This window comes from Elephantulus edwardii, unplaced genomic scaffold, assembly GCF_000299155.1.
Source record: "Elephantulus edwardii isolate Elephantulus edwardi_28Jun2011 unplaced genomic scaffold, EleEdw1.0 scaffold00048, whole genome shotgun sequence".
NCBI lineage: Eukaryota > Metazoa > Chordata > Mammalia > Macroscelidea > Macroscelididae > Elephantulus > Elephantulus edwardii.
In genome coordinates, this window is record NW_006399798.1 from 3,841,809 (window position 1) to 3,866,059 (window position 24,251).

The following is a 24,251-nucleotide window of genomic DNA, read 5'->3' on the forward strand; positions in this document are numbered from 1 at the left end:
GCAGACCACAAGAGTTTCAGTGGGGGGGGAGACCGAGGCCCAGGTGGAGGTGGGGCACTGACGGCTGACAGAGGGCTTCTGCCTGGGATATGCCTTAATGAGACCCAGGTTTGGCCAGGGAGGATCTCACTCCAGCAGTCTGGTCACCAAGAAGGAAAGCATTGTGGAAAGTACTGGAACAGGTGGATGGGTACCTGGCAGGGTTAACTGAGCCTCAACACCCCTCCTTCCCCAGAGCTGCAGGCAGAGGCTGCGGGGCTGTTTGGAGTGGAGCTGACCCTATTTGTGCCAACCAACCTCAGCTGTGGTGAGTGACATGACCTCTGCCCCCGTGTTCCTCCCCTCACAGCAGGGCCCCAATTCCCTGGAGCTCTGCTGAGCGGCTGTGGGGCTCCCTAGCAGAGAAGGGAGGGCGGTCCTGTTACCTGTCTCACCCTCCCCACACTGTCCTGGAGCCACAGGGGTTCTCACTGTCCCCAGGAGATCCCTCTGCATTGCCATGTCTGGTAAATTCCCTCTTTACTAAACCCTCCTCTGGTTTTCCAGTCTTGGGGAACCACTTTCTCCTGGGGGGCTGATGAGGTAGGTGCCCTGTGTGTTGGCTGCCATCCAAGGCAGGAGATGCTTCCTGCGCAGGCTGTGTGGCCTGTCAGGGTCACAAGGTCGTGACTGCTGTTATTGTGGGTGTTATTGTTACGTACCATCGGATCAGAATCAACCTATAGCTGACCCTCCTGCAGATCTTCAGAGAAGACTGCCCATCTCCCCCATGGAGTGGCTGGTGGGTTTGAACAGCATGCCTTTGTGTTGACAGTGCAATTCCTTACCTCCAAGCTACCAGAGCTCCCTTATTTTGGCTAGTTCCAGTTTTAGCCAAGTTGATTCTGACTCCTGGCGAGGCTGTACGTGTGTCAGAATAGGACTGTGCTCCGTAGAGTTTGTCAGGAGAACCCAGCCTTTCTCCTGAAGTGGCTCAGGGAAGTGGGGGAGGACTTGAGCATCCGACCTTTTGGTTAGTGGATGAGTGCTTTAACATCCAGGGACTCCTTTTGAGCTGTCAGTGTGACAGTTTTCTCAACTGTCCGGAAGCAGCACTGTTTCCTGTCATCCAGCCCTGGCAGCACTGTGGCCCAGGTGCTCAGCCCAGCAGAGCCCAGGTGGGGGGGGGGGGCAAGTGGGCCTCACTCAGACTTGGTGCTAAGACATGTCCTCTCCCATCTGTCTCGGTGATGGGTCACTTCGGTCACAGGGACTCCCAGCTCCTCCTTGGGCCAGAGTGCCACCTCCATGTCTAGGAGCAGGGTGGGGGTGGTGGCTCAGGTAGGGACCAGGTACCCTCACCTGCGGCCCTCGGATTGGCACCTGCAGAGGGAGGAAGGGAGAGCCCTAGGGATCAACAGGCTGATGGCCTCCACCACTACCCTTTGGTGGAAGGAGAGCTGGTAACCAGACTGGCCACCAGGAGACAGCAGGGGTTCAGGCTGGACCTGGGAATCCCACTGCAGGGACTGACCTGGGCTCCGGCTGCCCCCTAGTGGTGCCTTGGTGGGAGCTGGCCCGTAAACCTCACATGAGACCGTGGAGGTGAAGGGACAGCGCCTCCTGGTGCCTCTCTAACTGGGACACCTGAGCCCCAACACTGGTTCACTACTAGGCAAATGTACGCGGCCCAGGGAGCAACCACAAGACCCTAGCATTTACCCTCAGGGGGCTGAATTACTCCAAAGGTACCCCAACACTGGGCCTGGGCCCTCCCTTCCTCCTCCTCCATTTTGGAGGATTGCTGGGGTGCACTCCCACATCCTCCTAGACCTGCCCCATGGCCCCCTGCACCTGGAGGAGCTGGAAAGGCTGGTCAAGCAGGGCAGAGGGAGCCCCTCCCACCCAGTCTGTGAACTCATTTGCCTGGAGAATACTTCCACCCTTCGGTGACCTGCGCCAGGTAAGCCTGGCTCCTCCACTGTTCCCTCTCCTCCCCACAGCCAGCTCCTGGCCTCCTGACCCCCGAGTCTCCATCTGGTATACTCTGGAGGGACGCCTATGTACTCTTGGCCCCTGTTTTAGGTCATAGGTGGGCAAGTGGTTCGTACTTAACTTCTAACCTAAAGATAGTTGGTTTGAACCCTCTCAGTAACACCGTGGAAGAAAGACCTGGCTACTTGCTTGCCTAGATTACAGCAAGACAGCTCTGTGACGACACAGCTCTATTCTAGCAAATGCACGTGTCCCTACTCACCTCTCAGGGTGCAGACACCTCACCCCCAGGGAGCTGAGTCCCAGAGCACCCACAAGGGTTACCCACACCCTAACATGCATATGGCCACCCCACATGATATGGGCTCATCCCAATATGATACAGGGTCGTTCCAACACACTATAAGGTCACCCCAACACATCACATGGTCACCCCAACACACCACATGGTCACCCCAACATACCGCACGGTCACCCCAACATGCTTCAGATATGGCTGTTCAGAACAAGCCCGGGTGAGGTGTTCCATGTTCCAGACACCTCTCATGCATCCTCTCCACCTGCATGTATGGTGGGGACTCTGCCACAGAAAATCTGGGCAGGCCTCCACATCTAACCGCAGACACCCCCTTCAGGCTTCACCCACATGTTCGAGCTCTCCTCACCCCATTCCACGGGGGCAGCACTGAGGCACTGCTCCTGGTAACAGAGGGTCACAGCGGGCCAGGAACCATGGGGTCTGAATCCACCTACGAACGCAGTGGTGGCCCTGGGCGTGCCCCCCGCATTGTGGAGTTCTGTGACTCAGTCTCCCTCTGTTTCTCCAAGGTGAGGAGCTTTTGGACACCACCTGGAACACTGCTGGGATGGGGGTGGGGGCCGGAGCACTCTGAGCTCCACACTGGCTGCCACTCACCTGGCCCCTCCTGCCACTCACCTGGCCCCGCCCGCCCCACTCGTCTGGACGCCTCCCACCTGCATCAGTGCCCCACCCCACCCCACCCCACTTGCCCCTAGGTGGGATACCACCCAGCAGGTAGCAGGCCTGCCATCCCTTCCTCCCAAGGGCGGGGGTCTCCCGTGGGAGCCCTGGTTGGGGCCTCCAGGGACTTTATCCAGGAAGCCTTTCGCCTCTGGAAAGCGATGGGCCGAGGAAAGCACCAGGCAGGGGTGGGCCTCACAGGTGAGAAGATGACACTGATACAGGACCACCGGAAGTCCCAGAGGTGGGCCCACCCCCTGCCGCAGCTGCCTCTGACCAGGGTCTGGGGAGGGCCTTGGAGGGGTGGCAGCTCAGGGCCTTCAGAGCCCCAGGAGGGTGGCGGAGGTGTCCAGTGAACCCCAGTCTCTACCTTGAGTAGTTATAACCACCTCAGGATAACTCCTGATGACCTCAAGGTCACAGGGCTGAGGGATGGCAGAGCCCTGACTCCGGAGGCCCTGGGGGCCAGGCTGGGTAGCAGGGGCCTGGTGGTCCCATTGGGCTCCACTCACTGCTGGACCCGCCGCAGGGCTCCAGGATCTCGCCTCCCCCATCTGCTCCGTGGAGACTAACAGGGTGATGGTGTGGGACTGCCGCCAGAGGACCCGTGTGGCACCTGCAGGCAAAAAGCACCGAAGAGGAAGCACAGCTGGGTCGCGTGGTCTATGTGCAGCTGTTCCCTGGGCAGAGGTGACATCACGACATCTCTGCTCTGAGAAGTGGGAGTTCTCGCTGAGGCAGCTGCAGCCCTGAGGAAGGGGTAGTCAGGGACACTACGCCCAGTTTGGGATGGGAGGGGCGTGGAAGTGTCCAAGGGAGAAGCAATGAGCTGACAGGGGTGGGAGTGGGGGACACACTGGTATCAGGGGTCTGCCTCCCAGGGCTGCTGTGTTAGGTGCACCCCAAGGGGTGGGCTTCACAGCGGAAATGAAATTCCTTCTCTGAGCTTCAGAAGGGAGTGCTGGTGCCATCCTCCTAAGGAATCAGGCTGCTAATGGCAAGGTGACACCTCTCTGGGAGGTTGGAGTCCGTTAGCCACTCTTCAGAGGACACGTGGACAATCTCCTCCCCTGCAGTTTCCAGCTTCCAATACACCCCTAGAAGGTCAGTTGTGAGTTGCTGGGAATAGCAGTGAGACTCCAAGTTTCAGAAACAGTTAAGTGTGAGATTGCTAGCTGAGTCCACCCAGCAGTGCCTTGGGAGAAAGGCCTGGCAATCTGTTTCTTAAAAGTCACAGCTTTTCGAATGGAAATCCAAATTCTCTGTAAATGTTCATTAAAATTATTTAAAAAAAAGAGGATCAAATTAAAGAGTGTCCATGAGCGTCCCTTTTCAGCAGGAAGTAGCTAAGAGAATACGCCGTCCCCTTTTCCTTATGACTCAGGGTGAAGTCTCTCTCAGGGAGGAGTGATAGGGAATGGCAAAGGACACACTGACAAAGAAGATTAATCAGAACTGGCTTTGACAAGCACTGTGGCATTTGGACAAGAACAAACTGGGAGGAGGGTAGAGAGAATAGTGCAACAATGAATGAGTGGAAGCCCAAAATCTCTGTAAATGTTTATGAAAATTAATAAAATATAATTATAGAAAAAAAAATAAAGAGTGTCCATGAAACCCCTGAAAAAAAAAAGTCACAGCTTTTAAATAAACTAGCGAAAAAAAGTCAGCTTTGGGAGGGGGAAGGGATGGAGAGGGGGTAAAATGTGCAATAATGAATGAATGAAAATATAAATTTTCTGTAAACTTTTGTTAAAATGACAATTAAAATTAAAAATTTATTAAAAAAAAATAAAATGAAGACCCAACTTTAAAAAGAAAAAGTCACAGCTTTGAGCTCCCTGTGAAGCTTGTCACACAGGGTCATCAAGAATCCGACTCAACAATCACCAACAAAACCCCTGAGCGTATAAAGGAAAGTGCAAGTTCTGAGATCCTCACAACAAACTCATTCTCACAGCCCTGGGGCCCAGAGGCCCGAGATCAGGGTGTGAACCCCACTGTCCCCTTCGGAGGGGAGACCTGCTTCTCCCCAGCTTCACCTTCAGGTGGTGGCTGCATTCCTGGGTGGTGCCTGGCTTGTCTCTGCATTGTTCTGCTCTCTCCTTCCAGCACCGCTTCCTCTTCCCTCTGTCTCTTCTCCTTCGTCTGACATCCCTCACATCAGATTAGGATCCCCTCTACTGCAGGATGAGCTCATTCTCAGCAAAGACCCCATTTCCAAACACGGTCAGGTTCCCCTGCACCAATGCCTCGCCCTGCAGCGCTCCACTGGGCATCAACAAATCAGAGAATGCCCAAGGGCGCTGGGACAAGTAGGACACCAGCTGGGCTTCCTACCCCAAGCCTAGGAGGCAGCTGGGGCAGACCCCTCACTCCTGCACGGAGGAAGCTGACTGCAGCTGCTCAGACCCCAGGCTGCTCAGAGCTCCCACGAGGGAGGGAGAGGAAGTTCAAAAAGGACATGGGGATTTGATGGCAAAGAGCTGTACCTGCTGAGATAAGAGGGTGTGGATTTGATCTAATATATATATATATATATATATATATATACACACACATATATATATCTATATATATCTATCTCTCTCTCTATATATATGTATATCTATCTATCTATCTATCATCTATCTATCTATCTATCTATCTATCTATCTATATCTTAAAAATAATGTTTCCTGGTTATAAAGCAAGCTGTATTTTATTGTAGGTAATTTTGAACTTGACCTCACTTTTTAGTATCTCTTGTAATTGAGGCACACTCAGTGCTTAAGACCTCTCCTAGGGAGCTCTGGTGGCCTAGTGGCAAGAAGCTGCACTGCAATCCCAAAGACACGCAGTTCGAATCCACCAGATGCTCTGCTGGAGAAGGAGGGACAATTTCCTCCTGGACCAGTCAGGTCCAATTTGGTGGTACACACAGAAAAAATAATAAAATATTAAAAAAAGAGAGAGAAGACGACCTCTCCTAAGATCCAGAGTCCTGGTGGTGTAGTCATTAAAAGAATTCAGTTGCTAATCAAAAGACAGTGTTTGGTGGAGCTTCTGATTAAAACAAAACTAGTAAGAAGAAAAGGGAACTACTTGTATTTCTTTCAAACAATGACAACAATCATGGTAACCAATGGCTTTCACGTTCACCACAGCTGGGCTGATGTTGTGTACCGTGGAGTCAGAAATGACCCACAGCAGACCCTCCAGTGGGTTTTCAGAGGCAGTAAGTCACGTGGGAGGAGACTGCCCATCTTTCTCACACACAGCAGATGGTGGATTCAAACCGTGTATCTTCAGGACCAGAGCACAGCATCTTACCACTAGGCCACCCAAGCTCCACTCAACTGGGTGGGAACCTGAACTAGGACATGTAGAAACTAATCGTAATGGGATTGGTCCATTTCCCCCATTCCACCAAGTTTAAAATTGAGTTAGTTTAGCAGCATAAGTGTGACTGTCACTACGTAACTACAGCACTGAAGACACAGAAGAAAATGTACTACACGCGATTCGAGGAGAGATTTCTGCCCCAGGCTGACTGGAACCTACACAAGAACAGCAGAGACCCCCTGTGAGACACAGCTGACCAGGGACTGCTGTGCCCAGAGCTAGGAGTCTTCACCCAGCTGCACGGGAACAGAGGGGAGACGCCAGAATTGTCAGGACTCAGAATTTTCTAACACTGGCCTAAAACATAAGGCGGAAGGTCAAGGGCCCCACAACCACATTTGAAAAGCTGTCCTGACCAAGAGCAGGTCCAGAGCACAAGAGCCGAAGTCTCCTACTGACCAGAGGGCAAGTTACTAGAGGAGTCCTGTCGAAAGGGGCTGGGAGGAGAGAGGACAAGGTGTGGCCAGACTATCACTGAAGGAAGGATTTGGGGGAGCAGAGGCGGAAGGACATTGTAAGTGTGGGGTGCAGCACCCTCATCAGGGCTTATCTGGCTGTGATGAACAGAACCCGTGCCGCTGTAAGTCGGAGACGGGCGCCTGAGGACAAGACGTGCAATCTTAGGGACATCCAAGGACAGAGAGGTACTGCAGTGGGGTGGGCGGAGGGCCTCCCCTCCTTTGGGCCCTGCCTTTCTGTTCCTCTGCTTCACGCCATCAGCTGCAGGCAGCCCTGCGGGGCTGTGACTTTTCAGCTCAGTACTGACCCCTCCTGACAAGGGTCCCTGGAGAGGTAGCTCAGGGTTTGAACAGTGTCTAGAAAGGAGGGGTCAAGCACAACATGCCTCCTACGGAGGGGCTCCACGCAGCCCCCTGGGGTTCTGCGGGCTGTTGACCAGGTCTGTCAGCAGGTCTACCAACTGCTCTGCAGAGGAGAGGCAGGCAGTCTCCGATAAGGACGGACATACAGCCTCAACCACTTGGAGGGAGTGCTGGAGGCCTAGCATGCCCTGCACTAGGGAGCAGCAATACCAGAGGCACCTGGTTTGAATCCACCAGCTACTGCAAGGAAGAAGAATGGGCACTCTCCTCCTATATGATTTGCTGCCTGTGAAAACCCGCTGGGATGTCAGCTATGGGTCGGTTCCAACTCAGAGGCACACCCCCAATACAACCACAACCACAAGGAGGGTCCCCAGGAGTCAGAATCGACGTGAGGGCAGATCCCTGATGCTCATTCTAGTGTCCTACCCTCAAAGTCAGCCCAGGAGGCCTCCATGTATCTCACCAGCATGGGCCAAGGCGGGGGAGAAGTCCACGTTACAGGCCTCCGGAGGCCCCAGAGCCTTTCTTCACTGACAAAAGGACCTGCCCGTGAAGTTGCCCCTGGAAACAACGGGGAGCTCAGGGCCCCACAGCTACGCTGGACCAGAAAGAGATGGGCAGGCATACCACCCTTCCTAGAATGTCCCAGAGGATCAACACACCTGTGCACACTCTGCTCACACCCCGCTCAGACACACGCACACATATGCACATACAGACCCACCTATGCGCACGTGAACACACATCCGTGAACACACCCATCACGCGTGCATGTGTGCAGAGCTGGCCCATCTGCCTCCACGCTGTCCAGCACGGGCACGTGGCAACTATTCTGACAAATGTTTAAGAGGGTAAAAAAGGGCTGACATCACACACAGCATATGTTGAATTTATTGGACAAATTGGCTCAGTGGTTCCTTTATGGAATGGAAAATGTTAGAACACAGGAGGGAGAGAGGACCCCTCAGCCCCCAGCAGTGCTGGTGCCCTCCCCCTGACCCAGAAAGCCCCCCATAGCCTTAGAGGGACATGGGAGGGAAGCACGCCTCCCAGACTCAGGCCGACCCCCTAGAACAGAGTCTCCAGTGCCTGGTGCCCCTCAGACCTCCCTGGTGCCACCTCACCCTGCGGGCCTGGCTGCCTGCGTCCACTCGGCCTGGGGCTCACAGGTCCATCCAGGGTAGTTGTGCTGGCCTTGTCTCCGCCTCTGATATTCCAGGCCCTCACTTGGCCCCCCCACAAGCAGGCAGATGGTACCCCTACATCATGCCCTTCCCCTTCCACAGGGTGGTTCAGTGACCACAGAAATTCCATGGGAGCCACAGTGGGTGGGGGGCGCAGTACTGTCCGAGGCGCCCGGCTGAAACCAGCACAGCTCACTTCTCTGTGGGTTCCAGCTCCCGACTCCCTGACGGACAGGGGAGAGCTACCCCAGAGGGCTCCCGAGGCTGCCACCCCTGTGTGCTGCTGCGTCTGCCTCCCGTGGGACAGCTGGTGGCCTCGAACCACTGACCTGACAGCACTCAATGCTTTAACCACTGTGACAGCAGGGGTCCTTTAAACCAAGGATTCCAGGCTCCCCCTGTCCTTTCTAGATGAACAGACAGTGGCTCCTGAGTGGCCCTCTCCGTGCCGGGCTCAGTCTCCCTCTTCCTAAAGCAGGTGAATGGTGGCTGTCATGCAGATTGTCAGGGACCAGGTGAGTGGATGAACGCCCAGCACTCAGTGACACCCACTGCCCTCCACAGGGGTCCCTCCCTCCTGTTCCAGCCCCCTCCAGGACCCGTGGGGGGCATCTGCCACACTGACCCAGCAAACACCAGGAGCCTGCAGCACCCCCCTCCTGACTCCAAGCCAACAATCCTGTGTCCTCAGAGGCTTGTCTGTATGGGCAGTTGGTCAGCCCCCAGAGGGCATAAGTGGGGTTGGGGGGACACCAGACACCTGGCTTTGTTAGGCTTGAAAGGCCTGGCTGCCCAGACACTGGCTTCCCACCCACCCAGACCCCCTTCCCAGCCAGGACAATAGATGAATGACAGGGAGGCGCCCCAGCCTGGGGCTCTGGCCGCTGACCCCTGAAGCCACCATGCATGGTCACTCTCTCTCACCCTCCCACTGGCCTCCGACTCAGATGACCACGGAGTGGGGGGCGCCGGGCCGCCGGCTCAGGCTCAGCGTGTGGGCAGCTGCCAGCAGCAGGGCCCCGCTGAGCGCCTCGGCCACACAAGAGCCCCAGGCCAGTGCCGAGGACCAGCCGAAGCTGATGTGTACCACCTGCACGTGCCGGGCCCCGTATTGCCGGGCTGTCTCTGCGAAGGCCAAGTGCGAGTAGCTGATGTAGATGCTGACGCCGGCCAGGGTCAGCGCACCTGTGGAGGGAGGCCGGAGGACCACGCCTGTGGGAGCCATCCCCACCTGGCCCGCCCAGGCTCTCACTCCCTTCCCCGGGTTAGCTCCACTGGCGCTCAGCCTGGGGTCTCCTGTACCACCTTCCCGGGACAGGAACTAACAGTGGTCAGCTCTGAGGCCTGGCCTTGAGAAATCTGTCCTCAAAGCTCCGCTGCACATGAACTCCCAGCAGACACTCAGGTTTGGGGGGGGATTCATTTGCAGAAGGACATGAAGCCAGAGCCAGGAGGCTGGGTTCTGATTTAGGGGTGAGGGCTGGCACCCAGCACTGGGCTAGCTGGCCCCCTCGGGCTTCCTGGGAGAGGAGGTCTCAGAGGGCCTGTAAGTAGGAGGCCAGGAACCTGGGGCCACGGCTAAGAGAGCAGCCCCATACACTCGCCCCTCCAGCCAAGAATTTCACAGACTCCAGTGTCTCCACGGAGCTTGGTCAAGCCAGGACATCACTCAGCGCCCACAGCCCAGCCGCTCAGGTGAGTGGCCCTTCCCACCTCGCCCTAGTCTCTGCTTACTCCACATGGCCCAGGTGGCCCAGGGGGACACCCTCCCACATCTCCCCTAGATCTCCCAAAGGTTGTCCGTCCCCTCAGCTGCAGAGACAAAAGAGCTCATATGGTGCCCTCGTCCTTCTGACCCCCTTCCTTTCTCCTGACTAAGGGCTGAAGGAGGCGGTCCCTGGCAGGACACTCCTATCCAGGGTATCTGCTCAGGCTGGACCCTGGTGTCTGTGCTGGCCCCTGAAAGCCATGGGACATGCTGTCAGCTGCCGGGTGCAGGCAGTGAGAACGAGGGGCAGCAGGGCCCCGTGGGGGACTGAGGGTGGCTGGCCCTCGGACACCCCCACACCAATTCTCAGAGCCTATAATCCTAGGTGAGTCATTCCTCAAGGTCCCCGGGGTTCTCCTCATCAGACGTGGGCACTGATGATGACCCACGGAGCCACGCTGACCCCACTCTCTTGAGGACATGTCCTCAGCTCTGTCCAGTATCCTGTGGCCAGCACCAGCACCCATGGCTGCCCCTGACTCTCAGCCCTTACAAAGTACCCCAAAGGGTCTGTGTCCCCTGAGGGCAGAGCGAGAGCCACAGTAGGGCCTGAACTGTGTAGGAGGTGTGTCCTCTGATGTGGGTCACAAGGTCTGACCTGCAGCATCCCAAGGCTGCCAGTCCACCTTTGACCACAGCGAGCTGAGGGCAGTTGGGGGCCAGGGCAGGCAGTGGCAGGGGATAGAGAGGCAGACCCCAGGACAGTATCCTGACCGCAGTGGTTCTTGGGCCTCACTGTCCCCTCCGCCGGCACAGCTCTGTGTAAGGGTCCTGCGGAGACTGATCCCTCCACTGCTGTCAGATGGACGTTGTGTGGCAGTTCTCAGTGGCCCTACTGACCAGTCAGAAAGCCCAGCCCTGCCCTCCCCCGGGGCATTGCTCTCCCCCAGGCCCCTGGGCCCAGGTCCCAGCACAGCCACCCTTCTGGCCCACACCCAGCGGCTCGGTCCAGGGCCTCCACCCCCCGGAAGTCCCCAGCGTCCAGGGAGGGCCCAGGGCAGGCTGGGGAGCAGCAGGCAGCAGGTAGTGAGGTGGGCAGCACCCGTCCCTGAGCTGACTCACCCCCCAGCAGGAAGAAGCAGCCGGTGAAGAGCAGCAGAGGGACGCTGTGGGCCAGCGAGCTGAGCAGGCCGCACACCCAGCCGCACACGATGAGGACCAGGCTCAGGGGCAGTACGATCATGACAGCCCGGTGCAGCGCTGTGGGGGGCTCCCCGAGGAGGGGAGAGGGTCAGCGAGGGGGTGGGCCTCCCCAGAGACAGGCCAGCAAGGGAGAGCCCTCCCCGAGGAGGGGAGAGGGTCAGCGAGGGGGGGGGCCTCCCCAGAGACAGGCCAGCAAGGGAGAGCCCTCCCCGAGGAGGGGAGAGGGTCAGCGAGGGGGGGGGCCTCCCCAGAGACAGGCCAGCAAGGGAGAGCCCTCCTTGGGGAGGGGAGGGAGTCAGCAAGGGGGTGGCCCTCCCCAGAGAGGGGAGAGGGGTCAGCAAGAGGGTGGTCCTCCCCGGAAAAAGGAGAGGGGTCAACAAGTGGGAGGCAGCTCTTCCTAAAGGGAGAAGGGTCAGCAAGGGGGGACAGAGGACATCCCTCCCCAGGGAGGTGAAGAAGGGTCAGCACAAAGGGGCAGGAGGCAGCCCAGGGGCCAGAGAGAGGTCAGTGCTTGGAATACAAGGTGGACAGGGAGGGGCAAGGGAGCAAGGGCCTGACCTCTCTGGAGACCTGAGATAATCGGTGGGGGGATGGGAGGGGATCGAGCAGGGAGCGCCCCTCCCCCTGAGAGCTGGAGGGGTAGGGTCTGCCCTCCCCAGGGACCTCAAGATCAGAGCCCTGAGCACCCTGGAGACAAGACAGGCAGACCATCTGCCGACCCTCCGCGCCCTGTTTCCATAGTAACCCCAGCTTGCAGGACAACCTCCATTGGCTGTCTCCCCAGCACCTTCCCCAAGTCCCAGCTGGGGGTGAGAGATCTGTCAGGTAGGCTAGCTGCCCATTTGCACAGAGACGGATATTTGCTGAGACCCAATCAAGGCCTAGCTGCCCCTGGACCATATCCCATCCCACCCTCCCACAACAATCAGGGGGATTGTGGCTGTGGAGAAGGAAATGAGGTACACAGAAGGACAGACGGCCGGAAGGCAGCCCCTTGTTCCAGAGTCCATGGCTGGGTGTGCAGCCTGGGACTCGGGGTCAGCTGAGGGCTGTGTGGGTAGCTGGCAGGAGGCTGTGCATCCAGCCGGCCCTCGCTGAAGGAAGGCGGGAGGTGGCCCCAGAACTCACAGATGAGGTGCTGCACAGAAGTGGACATGTCCAGGCTCTCATTGGTCAGGGGGTCGAAAAGAGGGATACAGCTGTTATGTCCTGAAAACAAAAGCGATGTGTGTCTGGAGCTGGGCTTACAGGGGCTGCCCACCACCCATCTCACCTGTTAGAAAAGGGTAGTCCCGGAAGGCCTGAGTGTGTGGCCGATCCCACCCTGGCCACTGTGGACACAGGCACTCGGACAGGTTCCCTCTCACTGGACCTTGGTGTAAGGGCTCTATAAACCCATAAGCGGGGCAGGGGGGCTGGGAAAGATGGGGTGAGGGGTCACTTTAGGGCACTACCTCCCACATGCTGGAGAAGCGGACAAGAGAGAGGACGGGGCGGAAGTGGGGCAGTCTCCTGGCTCCAACGGGACAGTGGGCTTAGCACGCAGAGATGGAGGGTGGCTTGGGAGCGCACAGGTTTCCATCTTTTGTCCTGCTGCTCCGAGTCAGAGCTCCTGTGGGCATCTGACAATATATTAAGGATGCCTGATAGGAGGGAGGTCAGGAAACCCCAAAGGGCAGCCTACGTGGCTGCTAGGCCCCCCTTTGGCTAGCCTCCTAATATGGGGCTTTCTCTGTTCGTGAAACTGGCTGTTCTTTTTTAGAATCAGAAACTCCAGGGCTTTGAACATGAGCTTTGGGGTAGTCTTACTCCCTGTTTTCTTTACTTTAGACATTTTTAGAGACCTTGACAGCTACATTCTCACCATTTTCTAACACTTCCTCCCATATTTAAGTCGTATGGTATTTCCTATTTGCCTACACAATTTCCACTCAATTCTCGAGACACTTGTGTTGTCATGGCTCCCGTCTGCTCTCTCCTCATCCCTTTCTTCCGTGCAACCAAGCAGTGGAGCCTGACTCCCAACTACTCAGCCAGGGTTTACCCTGAATCTTGGTTGTAGATCTATTTATATTCACATGACCCAGCAGACAGCAGGTGGGACATCCATCCATCCATCCATCCATCCATCCATCCATCCATCCCTCCCTCCCTCCCTCCCTCTTGCCAGTGAGCTGCCAGCCGGTGTTTCATGCTTTGTCCTTGTGATCGTTCTCATGCCTGTCGTCTTCGGAGCCATTGAGTCCGTTCCAACCCCTCGAACCCCATGGACCACGGAACAAAGCCCTCCCGATCCTGTGCTCTCCTCACAATCTCCAGTGCGCTTAGCCCCGGGCTTGTAGTCGCCAATGTCAGTCTATCTGCCTGAGAGTCTGTCCCTTTCACGGACCCTTTACTGTTCCAAGCATGAAGTCCTTCTCCAGGGACTCACCCCTCCTGAGAACATGCTCGAAGTCCGACCTTGCTTCTCAGGAGTGCTCGACTTCACATCTTCCAAGATGAGTTTGTTTCTTTAGCAGCTTGTAATATATTCAGTATTCTTAGCCAGACCCACTATTCAAAGGTAGCAATTCTTAGATCTCATGTGTCAAATGCTATAATCGTTACCCATGGCGGACAGTGTTTGGTGGAGCTCCCCGATTCAAACAAGCTTGGAAGCGGGAGTGGCATCCACTTCCACAATAGCTTGCCTCTGGAACCCTATGAACCTGGAGAAAGGACGAAAGTTATACAAGCGTTCAGGTCGTGCGTTCACAGGGTCGCTGTGAGTCACCTACAACTCGACAACACTTAACAACAACATCACTAACGTAGGGAACTCTGGTGGCTTAGTAGCAAGAAGCTGCTTTGCAATCCTGAAGGCATGTGGTTCGAATCCCACCAGCTGCTCCGCGGGAGAATGATGGGCAGTCTCCTCCTGTGAGGTTAACTGTCTCTGAAAACCCACTGGAGAGTCAGCTGTGGGTCAGTTCTGGCTCAACAGTACACAACAACAACACCACTAACATAATTGAAAATAAGGTCTTAGCATAATGTCCTCCAGAGTGACACATTTTGAATAATATTTCATGAGTTCCTTGTTTTTCAATGCAGCATAGTATTCCATTGTGTGAATAGACCACAGCTTCTCTATCCATTCATTTGTTGATGGGCACTTGGGTTGTTGCCAGCTCCTTGCTATTGTGAACAGAGCCGCGATAAACATGGGTGTGCATATATCTGCTTGGATGTCAGTTATGGTCACTTTGGGATATATTCCCAGTAGTGGAATTGCTGGGTCAAATGGTATCTCTATTTGCAGCTTTTTGAGAAAGCACCACACCGCCTTCCACAGTGGTTGCACCATTTTACACTCCAACCAACAGTGAATAAGGGTTCCAGTTTCTCCACAACCTCGCCAGCATTTGTTGCTTGCTGTTCTGTTAAATTTTGCTATTCTGCCTGGGGTGAGATGGTATCTCATAGCTGTTTTGATTTGCATCTCTCTTAGAATTAGGGATTATGAACATTTCTTCATGTGCTTGTTGGCCATCTGAATGTCTTCTTTGGTGAAGTGGAAAATAAGGTCTTAAGATGAGTTCTCCCATGGTATCATGGTCTTGTAAACAACAGACAGAAACTATTTCTCCCCAGGACAGCAGGAAGCATGCTTGCTCCATCTTAACATCTCAAGCTGGTATTCTCGTCGAACTATCTCCCAAATATTCTTATTTCCCCACTATCCACAGCTTGCACTTACTATTACATAATATATACTAGGTATGACTGGGCATTAAATTTCAGTCCCCATGCATGTCCTCATCTTCTGCCATTGTGTTGGAACCGACTCATAGCTGACACCCCAGAGTTTGGGAGGCAGTAAATTGCATGGCAGGAGAATGCTCATTTTTCTCCTTTGGAGTCACCGGTGGATTCACTTAGCAGAGAGGCATTGCCTTAGCAGACAGCTCCCTGTGGACCACGTCACCAGAGCTGACGGCGTCGAGCACGTTGCTGTGGTTGTTCGATACCATCGAGTTAAGCACGACTCATTGAGACCCTGGGAATGACAGATCTGAGCCCTGTCCTGTCCTGGGCTGTCCTCATCATCTCTGACACACTTGAGTCCGTTGCTCCAGTCACTGTGTCAATCTGTCTCGTTGAGTGTCTTCCTTTCTTCCGATAATCCTCCCTCCACCTTTCCTCTCCTAACAACATACCTGAAGTGTGTCAGACGAGCCTTTGTCATCTTTGCCTTGAAGGAGCACTCTGGCTGCACCTTCTCCAAGGCATATCTACTTGTTCTTTTGGCCGCCCACGAGATATTCAGTACTCTTCTTCAACACCACAACTCAAAGGCATTGATTCTTCTTCTGTCATCTGTAGTCATTGCCCAGATCTCAGATGCGTACCACGTGAAAGATCACGACCTGAATCAAGTGCACCTTAGTTTTTACAATGACATCATTGCTCCTCAGTACTTTGGAGAACTCCCTGACAGCAGACTTGCACAATACAATCCAACTCCTGATCTCCTGACTGCTGGTTCCCCAGGCGTTGACTTTGGATCCATGTAAAATGAAGTCTTTGACAATTTCAATTCTCTTTTCTCTCTATCATAATGCTGTCTATAGTGGTGAGAATTTCTGTTTTCTTGATGTTGAGCTGTAGTTCAAGGTTGTAGTCTTTGATCTTCTGCAGCAAGCTTTCAAGTCCTCTTCACTTTCTACAAGCAAGGGTTATATCACCTGAATAATGCAAGTTGTTGACGAGTCTTCCTCCTATCCTAATGTCCATTTTTCTTTAAAATGTCCAAGTTCTGTTATAAAAGGACTGATATGTTAGTTGGAGGAAGACTAAGAAAGAAAAGAGGGGATAAATAATGAATACTGCATTGGAACAGATAATTGGAAAGAACTGTTTAAAAGGAATAGATAACAGGTATTAATCGTATGACAACAGACTGCACTAAGAGGTACACAGCAAAGTGGGCTGGGGAAGGGTGGGGGATGAGGGAGGAAATTATGCAACAATAAATGAAATTTACCAATTTTTTTAAAGTGAACAGGGAGTATGTAGGGAAGAAAGTGTACAACAATGAATGAATGAAAATTAAAAAGTCCAGCTTCTCAAATTATTTGTTTACCATACAAATTGAATAGAAATGGAGACAAAGGATTCATCCGTACTGCACTTGTCTCTTGATTTTCAGTCATGCGGTGTTCCCTTGCTCTGTTGTCTGGGCAACAGCTTCTTGACCTAGGTACAGGTTTTCTCTGAGGATAATTGGGTGTTCCGGGATTCTCATTCTTCTCAGTGTTTGCCACGTCACACAGATCATAACAAGGGATGACTGCACATTGGTGGCTAATGCCTTTGCCCAGTCAATAAAACACAAGCAGATATTCTTCTGGTCTTCTCTGCTCTCAGCCAAGATCCATCTAACATCAGCAGTGATAGCCCTCACGTTTAAACCCGGTTTGAACTTCTGACAGTTCATCATCAAGGCACGGTTCTGGCCATTTTTGGGTGGTCTTCAGGAATATTTTGCTTACATGTGATGTTAATTCTATTATTCAATAATTTCCATGTTCTATTGGATCATCTTTGTAGGGAATTGGAACAAATATAGATCTCTTCCAATCAGCTGGCCAGGTAGCTGCCTTCCAAACTTCCTGCCAGTCTGGTAAGCAAGCATGTCCAGGGCTGCATCTCTCAGTTGAAACATGTCACTTGGTATCCCATGGATTTCTGGGGCCTTAATTTTTAGCCAGTGTCCTCAGTGTAGCCATTAGCTTTTGTTCACATGGAACTCCCTGAAATGCTCCCGTGTCGACCAATTCTTTTTCATACAGTGTCTTCATGTATTCTCTCCACCTTCTTTCGACACTCCCAGGATCATGCAAGATTGTTCCCATAGCATCTCACTATTGCCACTTGAGGCTTCAGTTTGTTTTTCGGGTCTTCCAGTTTGAAAAATGCCAGTTACGGACCATAGAGACAAGTATATGAAACCAGCGTTAAACAACCCAAGTGCTACTTCCTCAGGAGACTTACACAGCATGGATGTTCTTCAACAAACACCACTTTAAAAGGCCATGTACATTTCAGCCAGAACACATCTCAGAATCAAACCTCCTCTTGCACACCCATGTTTATTGCGGCTTTGTTCACAATAGCAAGGAGCTGGAAACAACCCAAGTGCCCATCAACAAACGAGTGGATAGAGGAGCTGTGGTATATTCACACAATGGAATATTATGCTGCATTGAAAAACGAGGAATTCATGAAATATACAAAATGGGCGACCCCGGAGGATATTATGCTAAGTGAAATATCTCTGTCACAAAAAGACAAATACAGAATAATGACGCTGTTACAAAACAGGACTGACATGGGGGCTGGGAGGAAACTAAGAAAAGAGGGGATAAATAATCTGCATGGCATTAAAACAGGTGAGAAAGAGAACTGCATAAAAGCAATATATAATCAGGTATTATTGGCAGGACAAGAGTCCAGAATAAGAGTTGCACTGTAGAGTTGTCTGGGGCAGGGGTGAGGGACTTTATAACAATGAAAGATTTTTTCCCCGCAAAGAACAAAGTGATCTGGGGGGGGGGGGAGGGGGAAAGGGAGGAAAATGTGCAACAATGAAAGATTGGAAATCCAAGTTCTTTATAAACTTTAATTAAAATATCAATTAAGAAAAAGAAAAAATTAGAATTTTTTTAAAAGACTTAAACCTCCTCCCCATGCACATCACCTCTCTTACCATTGCTTTTAAAAAATTATCATTTTTCATATGTGTACCATCACATCATATCTGACTGGTACAGAAGGAGATTGCCCCTCCTTCTCCAGTAGCGCACATAGAGAATTTGAACCGCACACCTCCGGGATAGCAGTGCAGTTTCTTGCCACTAGGCCACCAGAGCTCCCTTTTCTTAGTGTTTCTTACTCACTAAGTTCCACATGCTGAGTGGCACAGCCCTGACTCAGTCCCTCTAACCTTCGCGTCCGCAGGCTGTTGGGCAGCCAGTGGTGTCCAGAACCCTTTTCCTGACTAAGAGCCAATTGTTCCATTTTCCAGGCCAGTTGGTTAGGCTGAAATGACCTCAGGGGCAGTATTTACACCACGGAAACGGCAATGACTGTTTCTCAGAGCCACTTCCTCCGGGAGAGCTGGATATCAGACCTTTACCAGCAGGCCACGGCCTGGCCCACCTGCCACATTTCACAGCAGTGCTCTCTACACCGCCTCACCCCAAACTTGGGTACTTTTCCATCTTAACTAAGGATACATTTTCTTACTGTGATGTGAGTGGACGTTTACAGAGCGCTGGGTTTTTCATGCAAACACTGGCACACATTTTGTTCTTTTTTTTTACATTTTGTTCTTTAACTTTGAGTACAATCTCTTCATTGTTGTGTGGCTCTCGGTCAGCTCTGATTCAGCGACTCCACGTGTAACAAAGCAAAGCCCTGCCCAGTCCTGCTCGACCCTCACCATCTCCGCTGCCATCGCTGTGCCAGTCCATCCAGGTGAGGGCTTTCCTCTCCTCAGATGACCCTCCAGCCAACCAGTCACAGTGCGGATGACTACAATACCCACGATGCAACTGCACTTTCCCCGCTGCCCCGCACTTCAGCTGTTACACCACCAGGCTTTTATCATTCACTCACAGCTCAGAACCGGCTCCGGCCTGACCCTCCATCGGGTTTCTGAGGCTCTAAATCACAGGAAGGAGATTGCTCATAGACCTGTCTATATTGTTTGGCTACAAGTTGGTTGTATCATGGATGATATCCATCCCAAGAAGACCTTTTGGGTGGAGAAAAATGTAGAACAAAACTAAAAACACCATCAAAAGAACTTACTGGTCTCAAAGTGACTGGGGGGTGCTTGAGACTGCGGCCCTTGGTCACTCTTTGACCTCATCCCTGTGGCTCGTCTTCCAGCCACACAAGAGCCCAGGCTGTAGAGTGAACACACCTGAAGCTGCCCACTCCTTAGAATAAACAACCACGCACACCCATGTTTATTGCTGCTTTGTTCACATAGCAAAGAGCTGGAAACAACCCAAGTGCCCATCAACAAATGAGTGGATAGAAAAGCTCTGGTGTATTCACACCATGGAATACTATGCAGCACTGAAAAACAAGGAACTCATGAAATATGCTAAGTGAATGACCCCAGAGGACATTATGCTGAGTGAAATATCTCAGTCACGAAAGGACAAATATTGCATAGGGCCACTGTTGTAAAACAGGACTGACACTGGGGTTGAGGAAAGACAGAGAAGGAGGGGAGGAATGATGTATACTGCATTGAAACAAATGGAGAGAACTGTTTAAAAGGGATATATGATTGGGTATTATTGTCATGACAGGAATCCAGAACGAAGGCTGCACAGAGGAGTGGACTTAGGGGGAGGGAGTGCATAGCAATGAAAGAGCTTTTCTTTTACTTTTCAAGGAGAAAAATTAATTTGGGGAGGGGGGGTGGGCAGGGATAAAAGTGAGACAATAAATGAATGGAAACCCTTAGTCTCTGTAAACTTTCATTACAGTTAATTAAAAAAAAAATAAAAGAATAAACAACCGTGAGCAGTTAAAGGGCAGCACAGGCTCAAGGATAAAGATGGGAGAAGGGGGTATGGTGGAAGACTTGGTGGAAAATAGAACTGTAGGGCTGAAGTGGGAAGAGGGAAGTTCTGTCCTGGGAACTTCAATCAATGCTGGGAATAAAAAAGTGTACAAACGGGTGAATGGAAAACCAATCTGCTCTGTAAACTTTCCCTGAAATCATACAAAAAGTTTTTAGAAAATGTTCTCATGAAATATGCCACCATTTTCAGTGACATTTCAACAAGCAGAGAGGAGAGGGTTCCAGCACTACCACTCTGTGTAGGTTAATGTGCAAATACTCCCTGTACCCAGCTAGCTTTACGAGGTCAGCTCCCGCCCCCAGGAGGTCCCTGCAGATTCCCCCACAACTATCATGTTCAGAGAGGTGGAAGGGCAGTGTAGGAGAAGACCCTCGACAGGACGGACTGACAGGTGAGGACGGCACAGGACAGGGTAGGTTTCAGATCCATGTTGGCCCTGGGGTCACGATGAGTCATAGCCCACTCGATGGCACACAATGACAATCCTGCTGAACACTGCCGTTCTGGTGGCCCAGTCTGTAGAGAGCTGTGCTGCTCACTCAGAGCCAAGCCTCTTTGGCAGTTCGAATCCACCTGTGACTTCAGGGGAGAGAAAGGTGAGCAGACTGCTCCCCTGTGACTAACAGCTTGGGAATGCCCTGTAGGGCCAGCTAGACGCTGTCTCCAATTGGATGCCAATGAATTGTTTTTGGGTTTGTTTGAGTTTTTTTAACTGAACATTACTCTTTTTTTAGGGGAGCTCTGATTGACTATTCAAAGATTTGACTGTGAAGATCATAATAAACTATGGCTGACATTGAGAAGAATGGGAATCCCAGGAAACATCCTTGTGCTCATACAAAATCTATACCAAGACCAAGAAGCTGTTGTCTGAACAGAGAGCAAGGATTTAAAATCAAGAGGGATGTGCATCAAGATTGTACCCCTTCTTCATACCTTTTCAATCTGTATGCTGAACAAATAATTTGAGAAGTTGGACTCTGAAGAGAAATGTGGTATCAGGATCAAAGGAAGATTGATCCACAACCTGCTTTAGGCAGATGACATAATCTTGTTTGCTGCAAGTGAGGAGGATTTGAAAGCTTGCTGCAGAAGATCAAAGACTACAGCCTTCAATATGGATGACATCTCAACATCAAGAAGACGAAAATCCTCACCATTGGACCAGTAGGCAACATCACGATAGATGGAAAAAAGATTTAAATTGCCAAGTATTCAATCTTACATGGATCCACAATAAATACCCTGGGTATGAGCAGTCAAGAAACCAAAAGATACGAAAAAAAAAAAATTAAAAAAAAAAGATACGTTATATTGGGAAGGTCTGTTGTCAGGAACCTCTCCAAAATACTGAGGAGCAATGATGTCAGTGTAAAGACTAAGGTGCACCTGATTCAGGCCATGATCTTTTCAATCACGTTCTACGCATCTGAGAGCTGGACAATGAATTACCGAAGAATCAGTGCCTCTGAGTTGTGGTGTTGGAGAAGAGTACTAGATATCCTATGGACTGGAGAAAAGAACAAATATATCTTGGAGAAAGGCTCAGGTAGAGTGCTACTTAGAGGTACAGATGGTGAAGCGTTGTCTCACAGGCTTTGGGCATGCACTCTGGCAGGGCTGTTCCTGGAAAGGGCCTCGCTTGGAAAGGTGGAGGGTCAGCGAAGGAGAGGAAGATCCTCAATGGGATGGACGGACACAGCGACTGTAGCAAAGGGCTCGTGTATGTCAGAAATAATGAGGATGACACAGGATAGGTCTGGACTTAGACTTCTTCTTCATAGGGTTGTTATAAGTTGTACTCAAATCAGTGGCACCCAACAACAACTAGTGGTCTAGTCTTAAGGACTTGCTCTGTCCACTCAAAGGCAAATGATTCAAATCACCAGCTGCTGGGGGTAGGGCATGAGTTATTTCTTCCCCAGAGATTTACAGCCTCTGAAAACCCGCTGATGAGTCAGCTATGAGTCGGTTCTGATCTGAAGGTACATAACAACAATATTATTTTTATTGTGGCTTGAATGAAATTTTAGAGAGCAAATCGGTTTTCTGTTAAAAAATTCATATCCACTTGATTGTGATGTTGATTGCAATTCCCACCATGCAGCTAACAGCACTCTGTGCTTGCTCCCTGGGAGTCCCATTCTCACTCATCCTACCGTCATCTCCCTCCCTCCCTGTCATCTGACCTTTATCACTGCACAAATGCTGCCCTTTGGTAGCTGTTACAGGGAGGGTACTCCCTCCTGAAGCCACTGATCATCTTACACTCCTGTCCATTGTTTGAGACATGAGATTGGAAGTCGAGATGCGAGGGTAAATTTGGTTTCAGGTAAGAACCATAGTCTTGGGGTTCAGACTTTGCTCTTACGGGGAGAAGATACTGTAAAATGCGTTCACTGGGACCAAGAGCTGAGGAGCGTCTGTGGACGCAGCAGTCTTGCTCATTCGAGGCCCCACAGGTGCCCAGGGAGAGATCGAGTCTCCCGGGTGAGGCCCTTTCTCAGCTGCTGGAGCAGCCAGGCCATCCGCACAAACCCATTTCTGTGCTCACACGGCCGGAGGGTGTCCCTGTTCATACTGGAGAGAAGCCACTAGCTGGGACTGAAGGTGTTTCTGGGGTCTCAGTGCCAGGGGTCCTCACCACTGTCCTTGGCCAAGATAGGGCCCTCAGCTAAGTCCTACTCCTGTGGCCCTGGCCTTGTGGAGAGGGCCAGTCCCTTCTGCCAAGCCTTCCACCATTCACAGCATCCTTTGAGGGGTGCTGAAGACAGTGTCACCTGGAGCTGGGAGGGGGTGGAGGTGGGCAGGGATAGAGGTGACCTGGGCCCTACAGAGCTGAGGGAGCAGCAGACAAGGAGGGGTTTAGGGGATGGGAGTTCCAGGGACCATGGGGGGTGGTGCTGCGGTGACAATGTTACCTTCACAGATGCTCCAGAGCCCAGAGTGCGACGACAGCAGCTCCGCGCGGGCGGGCCCACTATGGTTACGACCATCCGCCACCTCCAGCGTGTACCAGTAGTCGCTGGCCACTGCGGCGGCCAGCAGCCCGAAGCTGAGCAGCGCGCCCAGGGCAGCGGTCACCAGCAGGGCGCCCAGCCGGGCCATGCCGGAAGCAGTGTGGGTCGGGGGAGCAGGGGACCCTGGAGGGGAGTAGTGGAGAGGGCTAGAAGGGGAGGGTAGTTCTGAGGGGTGTGGGAGGGGAGAGTCAGAGGAATCTGCCAGGTGTGAAGGTTCTGGGGGTTCAGAGGGGTCTTGGAGGGGAAGGTGTGGGAGGGGGGTTTCTGAGAGGGAAGACTCAGAAGGATCTGGGAGTGGAGGGTCCCAAGGGCCTTGGAGAGGGGGTTCCCAGGGAGACAGGAGGCGAGCTTCAGGAGGACCCAGGAGGGGGGCGTCCAGAGGAGCCAGGAGAGGGGGTTCAGGGAGGTGGAGTTCTGAGGAAGCCAGGAGGGAGGTTGTGGGGGGAAGCCAGAGAAGAGTGAAGAAGAGGAGTGGACCGCCCACGGGATGAGCACTGAAGAGAGAGCAGGGTGAGGGGTTCAGAGACAGTAGCGAGGGGGCAGCCAGAGCTGAGCCCGTGAGGAGAGCCAGACAGGGGCGAGGGGGGCGAGGAGGGAGGGAGTGTGGGTCCAGGAGTGGGGAAGAGGGGCTTCGCGGTAAAGGCTTGGGGAGCAGCGGGGGATGAGGCCAGAGCTGAGTGACCAGGAAGGGGAGAGGGGAGGGGGAAGAGTGGTTGGGGGGCGGGGAGTCAGAATGGAGGGGAAACGTGGGAGCGCGGAGGAGGAGAGGGGAGCCGTGGGGGATGGGGAGCTAGAGCTGAGCGTTGAGAGGCGAGAGGAAGGCTGGGGTCGGAGAACCAGTGAAGGCACGGAGCCTTGAGGTGGGGTGTGGGAGATTTGGGGAGCAGGGCCGGCGGTGGTATCCTGGGAATGAGGGGACGCGGGGTCCAGCGTGCTGTCCTCGGGGTCCAGGCAGGCGCCGCTGAGGCTCTCTGGGCGCGCCCCAGTTCTGCTTGTGTGCTGGCTCCCCGGTGTCCCTCACCCCCCAGGTTCCGAGAAATGGGCCCTGCCTCCGTGTGACCTCGGGGTGGGGTGCGGGGAGGTGGTCCAGCAGCCTGAGGCCGCAGAGCCGCAGAGCTGGGTTCAAATCTCGGCGTGCCCTCAGTGGGCTGCGTCTGGGCGAGGTTGTCTCCCACGTCAGGCTGTGCGCCCAGGCTCTGCTGTGGAGAGGGAAGGGGGATCGGAGGGGGTCCGGAGGCCGGAGACCGCTCCGGAGCCGGAGGGAGGCATTGGCCGGGGCTGGCGCAGGGGCCGGGGCTGCCCTGTGGTCCTGGTCTTCCAGCCA

General features: G+C 53.1%; 1 protein-coding gene across 1 annotated transcript; it reads right to left on the reverse strand.

Annotated features, from left to right (window-relative positions):
* Positions 1 to 1,181: 1,181 nt before the first annotated feature.
* Positions 1,182 to 23,015, reverse strand: TMEM235 (transmembrane protein 235). Its single transcript, XM_006886349.1, is given in 10 exon segments — positions 1,182 to 1,291; positions 1,342 to 1,362; positions 2,592 to 2,673; positions 3,001 to 3,239; positions 3,469 to 3,572; positions 9,273 to 9,313; positions 9,316 to 9,533; positions 11,179 to 11,316; positions 12,388 to 12,468; positions 22,829 to 23,015. Coding segments are annotated over 10 exon segments (1,221 nt in total).
* Positions 23,016 to 24,251: the final 1,236 nt, after the last annotated feature.